This window comes from Mobula hypostoma, chromosome 6, assembly GCF_963921235.1.
Source record: "Mobula hypostoma chromosome 6, sMobHyp1.1, whole genome shotgun sequence".
NCBI classification, from domain to species: Eukaryota; Metazoa; Chordata; class Chondrichthyes; order Myliobatiformes; family Myliobatidae; genus Mobula; species Mobula hypostoma.
The window spans coordinates 181,878,260-181,898,539 of record NC_086102.1 but is presented as its reverse complement, the minus strand read 5'-3'; the positions used below and the strand labels follow the sequence as shown (position 1 = coordinate 181,898,539).

Here is a 20,280-nt window from a genome sequence, read left to right as displayed (position 1 = left end):
ATGTTGTTCCCTTATTCAAGAAAGGGAGTAGAGATAGCCCAGGAAATTGTAGACCAGTGAGGCTTACTTCAGTGGTTGGTAAGTTGGTGGAGAAGATCCTGAGAGATAGAATTTATGAACATTTGGAGAGGCATAATATCATTAGGAATAGTCAGCATGGCTCTGTCAAAGGCAGGTCGTGCCTTAAGAGCCTGATAGGATTTTATGAGGATGTGACTAAACGCATTGATGAAGGTAGAGCAGTAGATGTAGTGTATATGGATTTCAGCAAGGCATTTGATAAGGTACCCCATGTAAGGTTTATTGAGAAAGTAAGGAGGCATGTGACCCAAGGAGACCTTGCTTTGTGGATCCAGAACTGGCTTGCCCACAGAAGGTAAAGAGTGGTTGTAGACGGGTCATATTCTGCATGGAGGTCGGTGACCAGTAGTGTGCCTCAGAGATCTGTTCTGAGACCCCTTCTCTTCACGATTTTTATAAATGACCTGGATGAGGAAGTGGAGGGATGGGTTAGTAAATTTGCTGATGACACAAAGGTTGGGGGTGTTGTGGATAGTGTGGAGGGCTGTCAGATGTTACAGCGGGGCATAGATAAGATGCAAAATTGAGCTGGGAATTGGCAGATGGAGTTCAACCCAGATAAGTGTAAGGTGGTTCATATTGGTAGGTCAAATATGATGGCAGAATATAGTATTAATGGTAAGACTTGGCAGAGTGGAGGATCAGAGGGATCTTGGGGTCCGAGTCCATAGGACACTCCAAGCTGCTGCACAGGTTGACTCTGTGATTAAGAGGGCATACAGTGCATTGGCCTTCATCAACCGTGGGACTGAGTTTAAGAGTGAAGAGGTAATGTTACAGCTGTTTAGGACCCTGGACAGACCCCACTTGAAGTACAGTGCTCACTTCTGGTCACCTCACTACAGGAAAGATCTGGGAACCATAGAAAGGGTGCAGAGGAGATTTACAAGGATGTTGCCTGGATTGGGAAGCATGCCTTATGAGAATAGGTTGAGTGAACTCGGCCTTTTCTCCTTGGAGCAGCGTAGTATGAGAGGTGACCTGTTAGAGGTATATAAGATGATGAGAGGCATTGATCGTGTGGATAGTCAGAGGCTTTTCCCCCAGGGCTGAAATAGCCAACACGAGAGGGCATAGTTTTAAGGTGCTTGGAAGTAGGTACAAAGGGGATGTCGGGAGTAAGTTAGTTCGTTGGTTATTTTATTTATTTATTTTACACACAGAGAGTGCTGAGTGCATGGAATGGGCTGCCGGCATCAGTGGTGGAGGCAGATACAATATGGTCTTTTAAGAGGCTCCTGGATAAGTACATGGAACTTAGAAAAATAGAGGGCTATGGGTAACCCTAGGTAATCTCTAAGGTACATAGATGTTTGGCACAGCATTGTGGGCCGAAGGTTGGTTTTGGTTTTGCTGTTGGTTTTCTATGTTTTCTATGCTTCTATTTACAGCTGTGCCATATTCTTTCCACTTCTTGATGATTGACTTAACTGTACTCCAAAGGATATTCAGTGACTTGGAAATTTTCCTCTATCTATCTTCTGACTTGTGCTTTCAGTAACATTTTGACAGAGTTGCTTAGAGTATTCTTTTACCTTAATGGTGTAGTCTTTGCCAGGTTATTGACTCACCAGCAGTGTGATCTTCCAGATATAGGTGTAATTTTACTACAATTAATTGAAACATGTTGACCACACACAGGTGATCGCCATTCAACTAATTATGTGACTCCAAAACCAATCGGCACTGATGTTTTGGTGTATCATATTAAAGGGGGTGAATACTTATGCAATCAATTGTTTTGTGCTTTATATTTGTAATTAATTTAGATCACTTTGTAGAGATCTGTTTTCACCTGACATGAAAGAGACTTTTTCTGTTGTTCAGTGTCAACAAAAGCCAAATTAAATCCACTATGATTCATTGTTGTGAAAGAATAAAACATGAAAACTTCTGGGGGTGGGGTGAATACTTTTTAAGGGCACTGCTTTTAGTATATATACGTAGAATAATTCATAATTTTTTCTATTATTAAGTATTGTATTGTACTTTTGCTGCAAAGATAAAAAAATTTATGACATATGCCAGTGATATTAAACCTGATCCTCATTCTGATGTGGATAGCAGGCCATTTCCAAAAAAATAAGAGCTAATTTATGTCACCAGCCTCCCTCATTTGTACTCGTTTTGAAATTTTATGCTGTGTACTTCTGACAGCATTGCAACTCAATATTTCAGATTTATTTCATTCTCAAATGATATTTCATGACAAACTGTAAGTGACAAGAGCATTATTTTCCTTTTAAGTTATTGCCCATGGCTCAATTATAGTAAACTGGTCTCTAAGTCTGAATTGTTTGATTCCAAGTCCCATTTTAGATGCTTGAAACACTTGAGCAAAAAAATCTCATCGATTGCTTTTTATACTGTACCACTTAAGGAATACAACACTGCAGAAGCCATGGCTCTCAGGGTGAGATTTACGCTAATTCTATATCCATTGGCATGGTGTAATTTTAAGTATAAGGGGATGTCTTATTTAACATTGTTCCATCAACCAAACTCGCAAAAATAGATTATCAAGTGATATTCGTAACGCTGTATATGAACTTCGTTTCTCCTGACAACAATGTGCCGTAAAGTGCATTGGCAAAATTTGAGGTGATGAATAACACTGTGTTTTATCCCTTTTATTCAGTGTGAGAAAGGAAGTCAGAATTTATGAGTACATTTCTACTGCTGAGTAACCACTTGAGCCCAGCCCTCCAGTACATTAAAAAAAAATGATAGACATACATTTCCCTTGGGATAGCAGCATAGCTGAGTGACAATGGGTTTTAAATTCCTCTGAAACAATCCACAGTTTTAAGATCTCTATTCCAATCACCAGAATTGGATTAGATTCCTGTCTACTAAAGTACAATTTAAAAATATGCTCTTGCTAGGGACAAAGATAGATATGAGTACATTTGGAATAATTATTAGGCTAAACATGTGTGATTTCCCACATAATAAGCTCCTTATAGTAGACAAGCCAAAGGCAAAAAATCCTGAAAAGGGATGAAGGAAATTGAAAGACAAGTCACTTGAGTTGCTCTTAAGAAAGGAAAACTTATGGGGAAAAGTTGCTTAAAAAGCACATGACAGAAGATATGCATTCTCAAACTACAGTATCTTTTTCCATCATGACCAGTTACTTTCCCATGAAAAATACCCCTTCTGATTATGACTACTAGGTTCTGTAAGGCCATAATACTTAGAGATGTCTATACTGAGATAATTATATTAGTATTTCACATCATTTATGTTAGGTTAATGGAAGGAGTCATAAATTTGTGGTAACTCTACTCTTTATGTTCTAGGTATTGCAGCCAGATTCTGTCCCTTGGAAACAGCATTTCAAGCCACACCATCAGTTTTTACATGAGAACCTCTGCTAAGCCATGTGCTGCCCTTAATTAATTAATTGAGAAACAGCGTGGAAGTGGTGGGGAGAAGTTTAAAGGGAACATTGGGGGGGGGGGCTTCTTCACACAGAGAGTGGTGGGAGTATGGAATAAGCTGCCAGACGAGGTGGTAAGTGTGGGTTCTTTTTTAACATTTAAGAATAAATTGGACAGATACATGGATAGGAGGTGTATGGAGGGATATGGTCCGTGTGCAGGTCAGTGGGACTAGGCAGAAAATGGTTCGGCACAGCCAAGAAGGGCCAAAAGGCCTGTTTCTGTGCTGTAGTTTCTATGGTATTTCAGACCCTTTGAGCTGAGCGCTCAGCACCCTTGATTTAACCTTGGCCTAATCAAGGGTCAATTTACAATGACCAATTAGCCTACCAACTGGTACATCTTTGGACTGTGGGAAGAAACTGGAGCCCCTGGATAAAACCCACAGGATCATGGGGAGAGCGTAAAAACTCCTCACCGGCGGTGGCAGGAATTGAACTCGGGTCATCTGTACTATAATGCGTTCTGCTAACCACTACACCACTGTGCCACCCCAAGATGTCAGACTGCTTACCTATTGACACTGTTCTTGATCTGCACCGATGAAATCCCAAATAGTACCCAAACCAGTCCATCTCTTCTCTATTGATACACTGTGCATTGCAGTTACTTGGCTCGGCTTTTCTGAGAACATCTGCTAATTCCTTCCAAAGACCGTCAAGGGCAGCACATTCGTGGGGCATTATCATCTGTATATTTCTTTTCTAGTCACATATCTGTCCCAGTGTGCAATTATGACATAATTTCTTCACCAACGCTGGACCTACAGTACTGTACAAAGGTCTGAGACTTTTTTTTATATACTGTATATATTAAACTTGTGCAAAATACTGTATTTGTGAACAGTATAAATCTGGCAGAGGCAAAGGATGTTGAGCATGGTGAGGTATGTGTTGCAGGAGGGGTGTGGGGCAGGTGGCAGCGGAGTTCCAGGGCTGGCCAGTGGCTCGGGTACAGACACATCCAGGCCTGAGATACCAGGCAAGGTCATTTTATTCCAAGCAATTGGATTATTGATCATTGCAGAATGTCTCTCAGGTTTATCATCACTCACATATGTCATGAAACATTTTTTTTTGCAGCAGTACAATGCAATATATAAAATTACTACAGCACTGTGTATAGGTACCCTATATATGCGTCTAAGAATTTTGCACAGTACTGTATTTACACAGAAAATATTCAGCACCATTCAATAAATAAGCAGTCTTAGCAAATGAAGATATTTAGTGGAATAGAGCTACATTGGCATTTAGAAGAATGAAAGGTAATCTTACTGGAATATTTAATACAAGGCAATGCTGAAGCTATTATCCTTTGCTGAAAATTGTAAAATTGGATGGCACAATCTCACAATAAGGGGTGGATATTTCAGACAGAGATTTCTTTTCACCAGGAATAAAACTGTAACTCTTCACATCTGAAAACCCAATTAGCCATAGAAGTATTACACAATACATTGGACTAAAATGCCCTATTTGTCAACAAATAAATGCTATTACATTTATTTCAAAACATGCCAGGCCAGCCACGGCACTTTTTGTCTTGTAATATTCCTTATGAAGTTACTAATTTCCTTTATATATCTACTGTATATCAATTGTTCTAACAATAAATCTTTTAACTTTATCAAATACAGCTTCCCTTTAAGAAATCCATGTAGTAACTGCTTGGCAAACCTTTTTATTTTTAATTTTTAATTTAAAATAAATTTTAAATTTTGAATTATGTGCTCCACAACAGAGAAACTTCAGAAAGGGTAAGATGAGGGAACACACACCAGTCGTCATAAAGGGATCAGAGGTGGATAGGATGAGCAATTTTAACTTTCTGGGTGTAAACATCTCTGACGATCTATCATAGGCCTAAAATATTGATGCAGTTACAAAGAAAGCATGACAGTGTCTATATTTCATTGGGAGTTTGAAGAGATTTGGGATGTTACCAAAGACAAATTTCTACAGATGTACTGTGGAAAGCATTGTAACTGGCCGCATCACCGTCTGGTATGGGTGGGGGGAGGGAGTAGATGATACCCCACAGTATCAAAGTAGGCTGGAGAAAGTTGTCAACTCAGTCAGTTCTCCATCATGGGAACTAGCCACTCCAGAATCCAGTTCATCTTCATGGAGCAATGCCTCAAAGAGGCAGAGTCCATCGTTCAGGACCCCCACCACCCAGAACATGCCTTCTTCTCATTGCTACCATCAGGGAGGAGGAACAGGAGCCTGAAGGCACCCACACAATGATTCAGGAACAGCTTCTTTCCCACTGCCATCAGGTTCCTGAATGGACAGTGAACCCATGAACACTACCTCACCGCTGTTCTTTAATTCTCTTTTTGCACTACTTATATAATCCAACTTTTTAAAATATATACATACTTCTTACTGCAATTCAGTTTTTATTATTATGCATTACAATGTACATAACAACAAATTTCACGCCATGTGCCAGTGAAATTAAACCCAATTCTGATTCAACATGTAAATTTGTCACTGAATGCTTTGGCCTTATCTGCCTGGTTTGCTATCCTTTTGGGAAGCAGATGTTCTACTGCTATAAGCTTAATTAGGTCCCCATGTGGTAGAATTTACACTATTTGTTAAATTCTGGTAAAAATAACTGTATACTGGCCCAAATCTTAGAAATGCATTGACCTAATGGGGAGAGGTAGATTCTATATGAATTAACCACTGGGCTATTTGACTTCAGCTGTAAGTGAACTATAGCTGGTATCAGCACCGAACTTCGAGGTGAGCAGTCCCGAGTTCAGATCCGGCTGGCTCCTTGCACGCTTTCTGTCCTTGCTGGCTGGAACGTTGAGTTAACTGAGCTGGGGTGGACTCAGCCCCATAAAAAACGGTCAAAACAAAACGCTACCAAAGTGGCAAAAATGCCACCCGATGCACCGCAAGATGTGAAAAGGAACAACAGTAAGTGAACTATGTTCACAGGGTGGAGATAGACCTAATTAACAACTAAATTACGATTAGGCTGTAAGAAGATGAGGGCATTATCATTGTTGTTTTGGGATCAGAATGCTTGCATGCAGGAAGAACTCTTAAGAGACTACAGGGGAGGGGCAGGCACAGTAGATATAACACTATTACAGCGCAGGGACCCAGGCTGAATTCCATTACTCTCTGTAAGGAATTTGTACTTTCTCCAGTCAGCAGGTGGGTTTCCTCGTAGTACTCTGGTTTCTTCCCACATTCCAAAGACGTACACTTGGGTCGGTTAATTGGATACATGGGTGTTCATTGAAACATATCGAATGGTGAAAGGTCTCAATAGAGTGGATGTGGGGAGGATGTTTCCTGCGGTGGGGTGTCTAAGATCAGAGGACACAGCCTCAGAATAGAGGGATGTCCACTTAGAATGAAGATGAAGAGGGATTTCTTTAGCCTGAGTGCGGTGAATCTGTGGAATTCATTGCCACAGGCAGCTGCGGAGTCCAAGTCATTAGATATATTTAAAGAAGAGGTTGATAGATTCTTCATTGGTCAGGGCATGAAGGGATATGGGGAGAAGGCAGGAGATGGGGGCTGAGAAGGAAAATTAGATTAGTCAAGATGAAGTGGCAGAACAGACTCGATAGGCCAAATGGCCTAATTCTGCACCTATATCTTACAATCTTATGGTTGCAATTGGGTGTGGTTTCATTAGGCCAGAAGTTATTGTGTGGTATCTCTAAAATACATAAATAATAAATACTACATACCATCACAAGAAGAATCAATGTATTCATAACACCATAGCATAATAGATAACAAAGCTTTCTTAGAAGTTGAAGGATGTAGTCAAAGTTGGTGCACTTAAGAAGCATGGTTCTGTTCAGTATTTTCTATCTCCCGTCTGTGCTGAAATGGTGGCTTCATAGGATGTCCAGATTGTGGCAATCACACAAATCCTTCATACCTGGCTGTTCTATCAGATTCCTCCTTCTCAATCTCTTTCGCCAATCAACTTCCCAACTCTTCACTTCACCACCTTTCCCTCCCCCATTTTCACCTATCACCTGCCACCTTGTACTTCTTCTTCCCCTCCCCCCATCTTCTTGTTCTGACTTCTCAACCTCTTTCCCCATCCTGAGGAAGGGTGTTGGCCCGAAATGTTGGCTTGCTTACTCTTTCCCTTAGATGCTGCCTAGCCTGCTGAATTCCTCCAGCATTTTGTGTGTGTGTGTGTGTGTGTGTGTGTGTGTGTGTGTGTGTGTGTTGTTGAAGAGGGAGATATTTTCTACCCACAGCAGTAAAGCTGTGCTTCTTACTTCAGTGCATAAGTACCTACCCAGGTATTCCTCAAACCAAAGCAGGGGCATTCCCAACTCTCTAGAAGATGAATAAATAATAAATAAAAATACATGGTTAAACACTTCTTTAAACATCAGCATCTTGCACCTGATCTTTCATCATCTTCAAACTGTAAGCCTCAGTTTGCATGGCAGTGTAGAATGCAGATATAAAGATTAAATACCAGGCTTCCTAGCAAAGGCCTTCCTCAGCTTTTGGGAGCTATGGGATTTGGAGGTAGTAGGGAAAGTTAGTGGTTGTTCTGTGTAACTTTCCTCCAAGAGGACCACAGACTTATCACAGGCTTTGGAGGCTTGTGTGCCTCAATGACCCAGAGAGCAATGTTAGCTGGAGTGAGGCCAGACTAAGAGTATTCCACTGGTCCTCCAAGTTTAGGGGTTCAGCTCAGGGCCAGCAGCCCTGATGGGTAAACCAAAATTGTTAAGGAAACAACAATGAAGAATCTTTCTACATCTGATTTTGACGGTATTCCTGAGTTTCTGCGCTGGACTTGCATGCCTGACAGTAGTGAAAACCGATAGGAATCTACTGACGTGATGAAGGAAGCCCTGAACACCACCAGAGATGGAGGACCTCCATTGCTACCCTAAACGCCAGCAGCATATCAGGCAGTGAGTACTGTGCAGCTTCAATGCTAATTCATCTGGTGTTTGTTTGATGGTACAGTAATGCATTTTGCTAAATGAGAATTTAGTATTTTGCTATCTGTACAGAATATGGGCACTGTAATTTGCAACTTCCTAGATGCTGGCCATTGAATAGTTAATTGTGTTCCTGGGGTCTACTCAACCTGAACTAATTGAAGAACATCTTCGTTAGCATCCACAGCTTTCCACAAATTATTCTTTAGCACTAGTTCTCTAGTCAGCCTCCTCACCTACGTCAGCTGCAGGCATTTTGATTGTAATATATTCATGCTGGTAATTTTGAAAAATGAATTTTACCTTGTTTATTATCCCAAGTTGGATTGTAGTTTTAAACATAGCCACAACTAAAAACTTCACTTAAAACTTCAAAATGATTCAAAGTGGTAATATAATTTAGTGTTTCAATTCATTTCATAATTTATTTCCAATTTACAATACCTGTGTCACGATGTACACTGACAATGTAAGAACCCAGGTGTAGAGAAAAGTAGAGACCTTGACAAACATTTATTCATAGGAATTCCAACAGAACAACGGTGGCTTGGTTGAGCGACTCCTCGATGCGTACCATTCTCAAAACCTAGACCCCACGATTAGTGCTAATTGGGCTTTCATTTAAATCATACTCAGGCATCCCTGAGTATATCAAAATAAACTTAAGCTTATGCAGACAGCACCGGGAGACCGCATTACAAAGAGCGAGTTGCTCAGGAAAAACACAAGGGGCACTAAACATTTAACAACTCCAATAAAATAACAATTAACCAATTCAGGTGCTTTAAAAACCTCAAAGCATAATGCTCTCTGGCGCCCCACAAAGGCTTGAAGAGCTCATTACAACTTGATTCTTGTCATCATCATAACAGCTACAAACTGTATTGGTTTCAAAGAGAAGAGAAAGTCTTTTCCAGAAATAAAAAAACATAGTCTGGAAAACCACAATAATAATAAAAATACAAATCTTATATACAAATCCCAGTTAGCAAACAGAATCAACATTTTGCAAAAACAGAATAAATGAAGTTCTGTCTTTATCATGTGGTGTTTTCATGATTTTTAGTCGCACTTGTGAGACTATCTTTCGATCTTATATTGTTTTGTCTATGAGAATTGCAAATCAGTGATTTATATACTTTGTTGAAACCTTAGGACGGAATACCTTTCCTTACTATCATCTCAGCTATAGAATTCCATGGGTAACAGTGTATATACATAATTCAGCACCACTTTGAAGTTTAATGAAGCGTTATCTCAGACTGGAGGTAAGAAAACTTGAGTACATGATATCGTAAATTAGAAAGCAAAAAAGTTCTGAAGCAACAAAGAAATGGTCATTCAACATTTTGAGCTAAGACCCTTCATCGGGACTGGAGAGAAAGTGGAAAGAAGCCAGAATAAAGGGTGGGAAGAGAATGAAGAGCAAAAGTTGGGAGGTGATAGGTGGATCTGGGTGGGGGGGGGAAGGTTCGAAATATGGGAGAATGTAAAAATGGAGTGATATGAAAAGCTGGGAGGTGATAGGTGGAAGAGGCTAAGGACTGAAGAAGCAACCTGTTAGGAGAGGAGAGTAGATCTTCAAATAAAGGGAAGAACATATAGAACCAGCAGAAGGAAACCGCCGGTAATGCGCAGGTCATGAAGATTGGGGAGGCAAAAGAAAAGGGGTAAAAGGACCAGAGGGCAAGGAAAAACAATGACAGCGCGGGGAACAGAGGAGAGTAGTTACCAGAAGTTAGACAAATTGTTCTTTAATCTTGAGTTTAAATTTCAGAGTGCATAGAATTAACACAGAATAGAAATGAGTAAAAGTGACAACTAAAACAAATCTGCACTTTGACGGTTGAGCTGTTTGAAAATTAATTGCAGGGTCACTATTTTGGATTGACAATTAATCAAAGTTTATTTACTATATTTTGGAAATATCATTTCATAACCTTGATCATTTAGAATTAAGTCAAATGCTTTTGACGCCAGAACAAATTAAATCATGTTTTGATTTAGTTTGTCAAAGGGCAAAAGTTTAAAGGGATGTGCAAGGCCAATTCTTTGTTAAAACACAGGGAGTGATAGGTGCCTGGATTATGCAGAGTGGAGCACTCATGGAAGTGAATATGCCTATGGCATTCAAGGGGTATATAGATAGGCACAAATGAATCCTCGATTTCCTCACTGGCACACCACAGTTAGTACAGATTGGCAACAACACTCACCATCAGCACAGGTGCAGCACAGGGCTATGTTCTTAGCCCCCTGCTCTACTCACTTTATACTTCTGACTGTACAGCTCCCAGGCTATATCTAAGTTCACTGTTGTTGGCTAAATCAAAGGTGGTGACATATCAGCATACTGAAAGGAGATTGAAACTCTCATTGAACTTCCTTGGCGTCAACAATTCAGAGGATATGTTCTGGGGCCAATATACAAGTATCAGCACAAGGAAGGCACAGCTGCACCTCTACTTTTTCAGTTGTTTGCATAGATTTGGGATGACAGGGCAGGTGACAGAAGTTTGTGCAGGAGAACACTTTACATCTAGTGACCACAATGCCATTAGTTTTAAAGTAAATATGCATAAAGGTTGCAGGTCAAAATTCTAAATTGGAGAAAGCCCAATTTTGATGGTATCAGAAGTGATCTGGTAAGTGTGGATTGGGATGGGCTGTTTTCTGCCAAAGGGGTACTTGGTAAGTGGAAGGTCTTCAAAAGTGAATCTTAGACAGTACACAACTTGTATATGCCTGTTAGAATAAAGGTAATGATAACAAATGTAGGGAACCTTGGTTTTCAAGAAATATTGAGCCCCTGGTTAAAAGAGAAAAAAAGGAGGTGCATAGCATGAATAGATAGGTGGTAACAAATGAGGTGCTAGTTGAGTATAAGAAATGAAAGAAAACACTTAAAGGAATCAGGAATGCTAAGAGGAGGCATGAAGTTGCTCTAGCAGACAAGGTAAAGGAGAATCCCAAGGGACAAAATTGCAACATTGGAAGATCAGAATGGTAATTCATGTCTGAAACCAAAACAGATGGCATAGATCTTAAATAATGTTTTTGCATCTGTATTTACTCAGGAAATAGATACAGAGGCTATAGAAGGAAGACAAAGCAGCATCGACTTCATGGACACTACCAATTAGAGAGGAGGAGGTGTATGCTATCCGGAGGCAGATCAGGGTGGATAAATCCCAGGGCCTGACAAGGTGTTCCCTTGGACCCCATGGGAGACGAGTGCTGAAATTGCCAGGGCCCCAGTAGAGATATTTAAATCATCCTTAGCGACACGAGAGGTATCAGAGGGTTGCAGGATAGCCAATGTTGTTCCGCTGTTTTAAAAAGGCTCTAAAGAGAAACCAGGAAATTAGAAGCCGATGAGTCCGACATTAGTTGCATGGAAGTTATTGGAAGGTATTCCAAGGGACCGAATATAAACATATTTGGATAGACATGGACTGATTAAGGATAATTAGCATGATCCTGGTAGGATCAGCCAGGGTAGGTCTTACACAGTGAACGGTAGGGCACCGAGGAGTGCGGTAGAACAAAGGGATCTGGAAATATAGGTCCATAATTCATTGAAAGTGACGTCACAGGTAGATAGGGTTGTAAAGAAACCTTTGGCCTTCATAAATCAATGTATTGAGCACAGGAGATAGGATGTTATGTTGAAGTTGTACAAGATGTTGGTGAGACCCAATTTGGAATATTGTGTGCAGTTTTGGTCAGGAAGGATGTAAACAAGGTTGAAAGAGTACAGAGAAAACTTACAAGGATGTTGCCAGGTCTGGAGGATATGAATTGTAAAGAAAGACTGAATAAGTTAGTACTGTATTCCTTAGAACGTAGAAGATTGGAAGGAGATTTGATAGAGGTACAGTATACAGAATTATGAGGAGTATAGATAGAATTAATGGAAGCAGGCTTTTTCCACTGAGGTTGGGTGAAACTACTACCAGAGGCTGTGGGTTAAGTATGAAAGGAGAAAAGTTTAAGGGGAACATCTTCACTCAGAGGGTCATGGGAGTGTCGAATGAGTTGCCAGCGCAAGCGGCACACACGAGCTCAATTCCAAAGTTTTAAGAGATGTTTGGACAGGTACATGGATGGTAGGGGTATGGAGGGCTATGGTCCCTGTGCAGGTTGAGGGGAGTAGGCAGTTTATATGGTTTCAACCTGGACTAGATGGGCCAAAGGGCCTGTTTCTGTGCTGTACTCAAAAGACTCTATATCACCAAAAAAATAGAGAAACTTCTGTAGTTGCATGGATACACCAACACCCAGGAATGGAAAAGGCTGTAGAAAATGGTGGGTAAAGTACAGCCCGCCACACCATTGAATACATTTACATAGAGCGCTGCCACAAGAAAGACCCTCAAAGACCATCCAAGACGCCCACCATCTGGGCCTTTCCATCTCCTTACCACTTTGCCTTTTCTCCTTGGAATGACAGAGGATGAGAGGTGACCTGATAGAGGTGTAGAAGATAATGAGAGGCATTGATCGTGTGGGTAGTCAGAGGCTTTTTCCCCAGGGCTGAAATGACTAATGAGTGCGCGGAATGGGCTGCCGGTGACGGTGGTGAAGGTGGATACAATATGGTCTTTTAAGAGACTCCTGGATAGGAACATGGAGCTTAGAGATTACCTGGGTGAGCCTAGGGTAATTTCTAAAGTAAGTACATGTTCGGCACAGCATTGTGGGCTGAAGGGCCTGTATTGAGCTGTAGGTTTTCTATATTTCTATGTTTACTACCATGAAGCAGGATGTGCCATATGTCCTACATCAGCAGGCTCAGGAACAGTATTACCCTAGAACCATCAGGCTCCTGAATTGCATGGATAACTTCATTCGCCACTACTCTGAACTGATTCTATAACCAACAGACACACTTCCAAGGTCATTTTACACACTTTCATGTTCATAGTATTATTTTTATTCACTTGGTTCATAATGCATTTACATTTGTCACTCTTTGCTTCATTAGGTATAGCTTTTTGTAAATTCGATTGCATTTCTTTTTTCCTGATAACTGACTGCAAGAAAATGATACTCAAGGTAGTATGTAGTAACACTTACAAAATTTGATAACAAATTGTACTTTGAACTTTGAACCTAAGCAGGCAGAAGGGATTAATTTAATTTGCCGTCATGTCGGGCAGAGAACTTATGGGCAAAGGGCCTGTTCCTGTGATGAACTGCTGCTTGTTCAATGATTGCATGAAAGTGTAAGAATACAGATCCAATGCACTAATTGCTAGATACCACAAAGTTCCAAACAGACATTGAAGGCGTCAGTAAATAATATTCATTATACTGTAGATACACATTTCCCTTTTTCTCCACTGTATATCAAGACCAGGTAAACAAGCACATCGACATTTTACACCTACAGTACTGTGCAAAATTCTTAGATATATTTATATATATATATAGCTATGGTGCCCAAGACTTTTAAACAGTACTGTGTTCGTCAACATGGAGCAGAGAGCACGTTTGTAAATCAGGCAGGAGAAAAAGGTGTTGGGAATGGTGAGAGTGGAACGCTGTGGGAGGGGTGTGAGACAGGTGGCAGAGAAAGAGTGCCTGGGGTGGGGCCGGTGTGGGTGCAGGCACACCCAGCCTTGAGACACCAGACAAGGTCATTTGATTCCAAATAATTGGTTTATTGATCATTACAGAATGTCTCTCCGGTGCTTCCCTCTCCCTTCCCCTTTTCCCACCATGATTCCCCTCTCCCTGCCCCCTTCCCACTCGCCATCCACAACAGAGACCCGTATCAGAATCAGGTTTATCATCACTCACGTGTCATGAAATTTGATTTTTTTTGTGTGGCTGCAGTGCAGTGCAATACATAAAATTATTGCAGTATTTTGCAAAAGCCTTAGACACCCGAGCTATATGCCTACAACTTTTGTACAGTTCTGTATATGAAGCAGTAACTAAATACTTCCAGGTGGACCAGCTGCACAATAGTGATATACTAATCAACTTCTCTGAGGCTCATAAAGCAACACCCTTCTGATTAGCACACCTTCACCAGCTTACATGAAAGTAATCATAGATTTCAGGTTTTCACCGACTAACTTAAGAATTAGTGTTGCTGATGATTGAATAAAAAATACTTTGAACAATTAAGCAACCTTGCACTGTCCTAGAATGGAATTAATATCATTGGTGCCAGAACACCAGGATGAAACTGCCGATAGAAATACTCTTTTCTAATATGACTGAATATCAACATTAGAAAATAAATTAGTTTCTACCACTAAACATAACTTTATCTCCCCTCTCGCCCTTAGCCACTTCCTGCAGGGATCGCTCCCTCAGCGATTCCCTTGTCCATTCGTCCCTCCGCACTAAGCTCCACCTGCCCATTCACCTCCTCCCTCCCCTATCCTCCCTCCCACTTCACCTGCGATCTGTGATTCTGGTGGGGTCATCTATTGTATCCAGTGACCCTGATGCGACCTCCTCTACACTGGTGGACCCGACATAAATTGGGGGGGGGGGAGGGCACTTCCTCAAGCAGCTTCACTCCATCCACCAAAAGCAGACCTTCCTGGTGACCACACATTTAATTCTGATTCCCTTTCCCATGACATATTGGTCCATGGCCTCCTCTTGTGCCACGATGACGCCACCCTCAGGGTGGAGGAGCAACACCTTATATTCCTTCTAGGTGGCCTCCAACCCGATGGCATGAATGTTTTCCCTACCCTTTCCATCTTTCTCGGTTCCTCATTCTGGCCTCTTACTTCTTCTCATCTGCCTATCAACTGCACCTGGGTCCCCTCCTTCCCTTTCCCCTGTCATCTACTCTTTTCTCCTGTCAGATTCCCTCTTCTCCAGCTCTTTACCTTTTTTACCCACCTGACTTCACCTATCACCTTCCGGCTACTCTCCTTCCTCCCCCCCACACCTTTTTATTCTTGCGTCTTCTCCCTTCTTTTCCAGTCCTGAAAAAGGGTCTCAGTCCAAAACATCGATCATTTATTCATTTCCACAGGTGCTGCCTGACCTGCTGAGTTCCTCCAGCGTTTTGTTTGCACTGTATTAGAAAATGAAGGTATTTGAGTGTGATGATTTAAATCCTAAGGCTTTAAAGCGTATAACAATCAAAGAATTATTAGAAATTAATTCTAAATCCTCAAATTGATATGATTAACAGATTTTTTTTCTAAACCAATGGAATTACCATGCAATTATTTTACTTGTATGAAAACAAATATATGCCAAATGTTTGATACTAGAGAAAACAGGAAAAGGGATATCATTTAACAGAAGTCCTTCCTCCGATATAGAACTGCTTTGTAGGTTTTGCAAGACAAAACATCACTGGCTGAAAGCTGAATGGTAATGATTATAATCTTATCTAATTGACCAGAAGCAAAGACCACATTATTAAATTCAAACATAATTTCCTTTTGGTAGTTCAAGTGGTAGGGTGGACAATCTTTTTTTACATATAAATTGATCTGTTTTCTGTTTGTCCAATTCACCATCCTTTCTTAGCCCCACTGATACCTGCTGTCATTACTTACTACTTCTTGAGATTTATACTATCTGCAAAGATTAAAGTTTGATTTCGTGTTTTACTGTTTACTGTTCTTTATAGTAATTTTCTGATATTCATTGTTTTTGGAAAGCATCTTCATTTTACCGAACTTTTTTTTTAAAAAACATGTGCCTAAGACTTTTGCACAGTACTGTACCATTGATATTCTTACACTGCTCTCCTCCAGGTATTCAGAAATTTACTATGAAGAGCAGTAAACAGTAAAAAATCTAAATCAGATCAATATTTGGTGTGGCCACCCTGTCTTAGGTACACTATATCTTTTATAAGTAAATTGGCTGGTTGGTTCTCCAAGTGTCTTGGAGAACTTGCCACAGTTCCTCTGCAGACTTTGGCTGTCTTGTTTGCTTCTGTCCCTCCAGGTAATCCCAGACAAGCTTGATGATGTTGAGATGAGGACTCTGTGGAGGTCACGCTATCTGAAACCATATATCAAATCCAGGATGTCTATGACCTTTGCACAGAACTGTATCTGCAGGTCTTTAAAGAGGGCTGAGTATGTGACAAGGCTGTTATGCTTATGGGATGCCTGGTTTTACAAGTTGGATACTGAATGCAAAAGAAAAAGTTATGCTAATCGTTTATAATTTTTAATTTAACTTCAGGAAGACTATGCATAATACAGGGCATTATGTTTTGGAAAATGTCAAAGCCCTCAAAAGGGGATAAAAGAATGGGACTAGGAATAAAGGGGCTAATTAGGTGAAGACACTGGAAGCAGAGAAGGTTAAGGACATTATGGCAGTGTTGATAATCTTGAGGAGTTTTGATAAAGCATGGAACAGAGAAACTGTTCACCTGAATTTAAAATAACTAATTAAAAACAGGATTTATTTCCATGGAGGGCAATTAAAATCTGTAAAACATTACCTGACTGTGTTCTGGAATTATAATCCATAAGAGCTTTCAAAAGTCAATTGGTACCATACTCAAAAAAACAAAATAATCTGGGGTGGGAATAAATGGGGAAGCTGTCGTCAATGACAGGCACAGACAAAGGGCCTATTCCTGTGGAGCAAATTTCTGATGGTGGACCTGCATTTCAGTCACTCACTGTGTATCCTTGACTGCTTCCCCTCCATCCCCAGCAAAACCTTAACACATTTCTCAAATACTTCACATTTTCTGCAGTCAGAGAGCAGAGGAGATCTTCTATGGCAGGGGCTCCCAACCTTCTTTATGCCATGGACCCCTACCATTAACCAAGGGGTCCATCTGACCACTAGGCATTGGAGCAGAATTGGGGCATTTGGTCCACCATTTCATCATGGCTGATCCATTTTCCCTCTCAGCCTCAGCCTTCTCCCCGTATCCTTTCATGCCTCGACTAATCACTAATCTATCATCCTCTGCCTTAAGTCTCCTCATTAACGGCCTCCACAGCTGCCTGTGGCAATGAATTCCACAGATTCACCTCTCTCTGGCTAAGGTAATTCCTCCTCATCTCCGTTCTAAGAGAACGCACCTCTATTTTGAGGCTGTGTCCTCTGGTCTTAGACTCCCCCACCACAGGAAACATCCTCTCCACATCCAGTTTATTGAGGCCTTTCAATATTCGATGGGTTTCAATGAGGTCTCCCCTCATCCTTCTGAATTCCAGCAAGTACAGGCCCCGAGATATCAAACGCTCCTCATATGACAAGCCTTTCAATCCCGGAATCATTTTCATGAAGCTCCTTTGAACCTTCTCCACATCTTTTTTCGGACAAGGAGCCCCCAAAGGTTGGGACGCCAGTTTGGGAACCCCCGTCCTATGAGGTAAATATCAATGCTAATACATAGAACTCCAAGGAATCAGCTTTCCTGCTAACTATATTACTGCTGAACACATTGATGCTTACTGATTACTCAGACTAAATAAATCATGGTAGCAAGGGGTACTCCATTTGTAAGTACAGCAGACCGCACAAGGTATTTAAACATATATGCCATAATGGAATTCAATATTTGCACTAATTTGCTGTGATGTTTAAATTAAAAATTCCAAACACTTTTTAAATTCACTTATTAGAATATGAAATAGAAAAATCTGTTTTTATGCAAAACTCAATCAGCTCCATCATGGGCACTAGACTCCCAGGCATCCAGGACATCTTCAAGGAGCGGTGTCTCAAAAAGACGGCATCCACCATTAAGGAGCCCCATCACCCAGAACATGTCCTCCTCTCATCGCTACCATCAGGGAGCCTGAAGGCACACACACATTTCAGGAACAGCTTCCTCCCCTCTGCCATCTGATTTCTGAATGGACAGTGAACACTACCTCCCTACTTTTTTTAAATTTCTATTTTCACTCTACTTAGTTTAACAATTTCATATACTTACGGTAATTGAGTTTGTTCTATTAGTATGTATTCCTTTGTACTGCTGCCGCAAAGTTAACACATTTCACGACATACGCCGGTGATATTAAACCTGACTCAGATTCTGATACGTTTGCTGGGTAATTGGACACAGTCGAACTGTTAACTCCCCTTCTCTCCAGTGCTGCTATTTTAACAAGTTTGACAATTGCCCAACCGATACATGAACGAGGAACATAACATCATTAACCAAGAAACTCTGTACCACCGAAGTGGGGTTGAACCAGACGGGAGGGATTAGTTTAAAATTGCAGCGATACTTAAACTAGTAGCCGCAGATTGTTGTATCAGCCGGACCTCACCTCGCGCTGTCAGCATCGAAGGCGTCTCTTTGTTTAAATCATTAAGGCTAAAACAGGCGGGACTGAGCCCGGGTTACAAATCTACACCATTCTCAAGCGGAAAGAGAGGTTGAATAGCCACGGGACTATTCTACTTGCCTCAGCATCCCTACTTCCTCCACGGGGAACTAACAGCGCTTCCCCAAATCAACAGAACAAAGCTGATCTCTCTCCTGGCGTTCGCTGAGCCCGAATGAGACGCGTAAATTTCATGGTTTCGCCTTTTTTTTTAAAATCTGAAAACCAAAACACTGCGCGTACACACACACACACACATCGCATAATCTCCGCCAGATATGACAGGGCGTTCTCTCCTTCTCTGCACTGAAAGTAAATCTTAAGGAGCCGGCTGCAAACGAGAGTCGGCAGGCGACTCCATCCATCAATGGCACACGAGACGTACGGCGAGTTCGTGGAGCTCGCCTGCACCCTTGCCACCGCCGGCTACTGGAGGAGCCACATTTCAGTCTGAACATTAACACCCCCCCCCCCCCCGCAAAGCCTGAACGCTGCACAATGGTGATTTCACATGTAATATTCATTGAACTTTCTTAGTTTCATTACATTATAATACTTGGCCTACCACGGTAGCTTCATGAGCAAGATAATGCGAGGGCGAATTGCCTACCTTTCGAAAATCAGCCGGACCATAAAAATGCAGAAGGCCAGGGGAAACGCCAGGTACAAGTCCTCAGCCTGCGGGAAAGTGGCTTCGTCCGTATTTTTCAGATCTGCCCAGGTTACGTTGTGAGGCAGCCAGAATCTCTCATTCCAGAACCAAGCGAGGATACCTGCCATCTTCAGCGTGGCGTGGCGTGGCGAGCGGCGACTGCACTCCGCTCGTGGTTCCGGCTACTGAGCGCTCGTTCTCTGCCTGGTAAACTCCGTCTGAACGGCTCGCTTCACCAGATAGGCAAGCGGCCGATAGATTCCCTTCTCGCTTTTCTTTTTGTCCTCTCTCTCTCTCTCACGCACACACACACACACTCACAGTGTCGCCTACCTCCAATGGGAAGTGTCACACACCATCCACTCGAGACCAGGCGATTGGCTACCACGACTGTCGCGCACACGGCAAGGGAAAGTGTAACTAGGGCCAAAGTCAGCCGTTCACCTTACAGACCATTGAAGGTATTACCATGCATGTGTGTCAAAACACACACGCAAAATGTGACTTTTCCTTTCACCACCTGCAGAAACGACGGCGATAAAGATGAGAAAATATGCTGAACAAAGCACAGTTGTTTCTTCCAATGCAGGGATGTTACCGTAATAACAATGGTAGAAAAATATTGATCATAACGGGACGAATAACAGCTGTAACTGAAGAGAACATTTGAGGAAGTAATTACAATAATCCAACTGGATTACATGATGTAATTGCAGATTCTGATTTTTTTTTGTGAAGTGTTTTTAGCGTTGCTGTTTCTGGTTTAGTCATAGTCATAGTCATACTTTATTGATCCCGGGGGAAATTGGCTTTCGTCACAGTTGCACCATAAATAATTAAATAGTA

General features: G+C 41.4%; 1 protein-coding gene across 1 annotated transcript in view; it reads right to left on the bottom strand.

Moving 5' to 3' along the window:
• cers6 (ceramide synthase 6) overlaps nt 1-19,922 on the bottom strand; it is a 327,420-nt gene extending 307,498 nt beyond the window's left edge. The window contains exon 1 of the mRNA XM_063052361.1: nt 19,393-19,922. Coding sequence (XP_062908431.1) covers nt 19,393-19,562 — 170 coding nt within the window. The 5' untranslated portion in view covers nt 19,563-19,922. The remainder of the gene's footprint in view (nt 1-19,392) is intronic.
• Between the last annotated feature and the right edge of the window lie 358 nt (nt 19,923-20,280).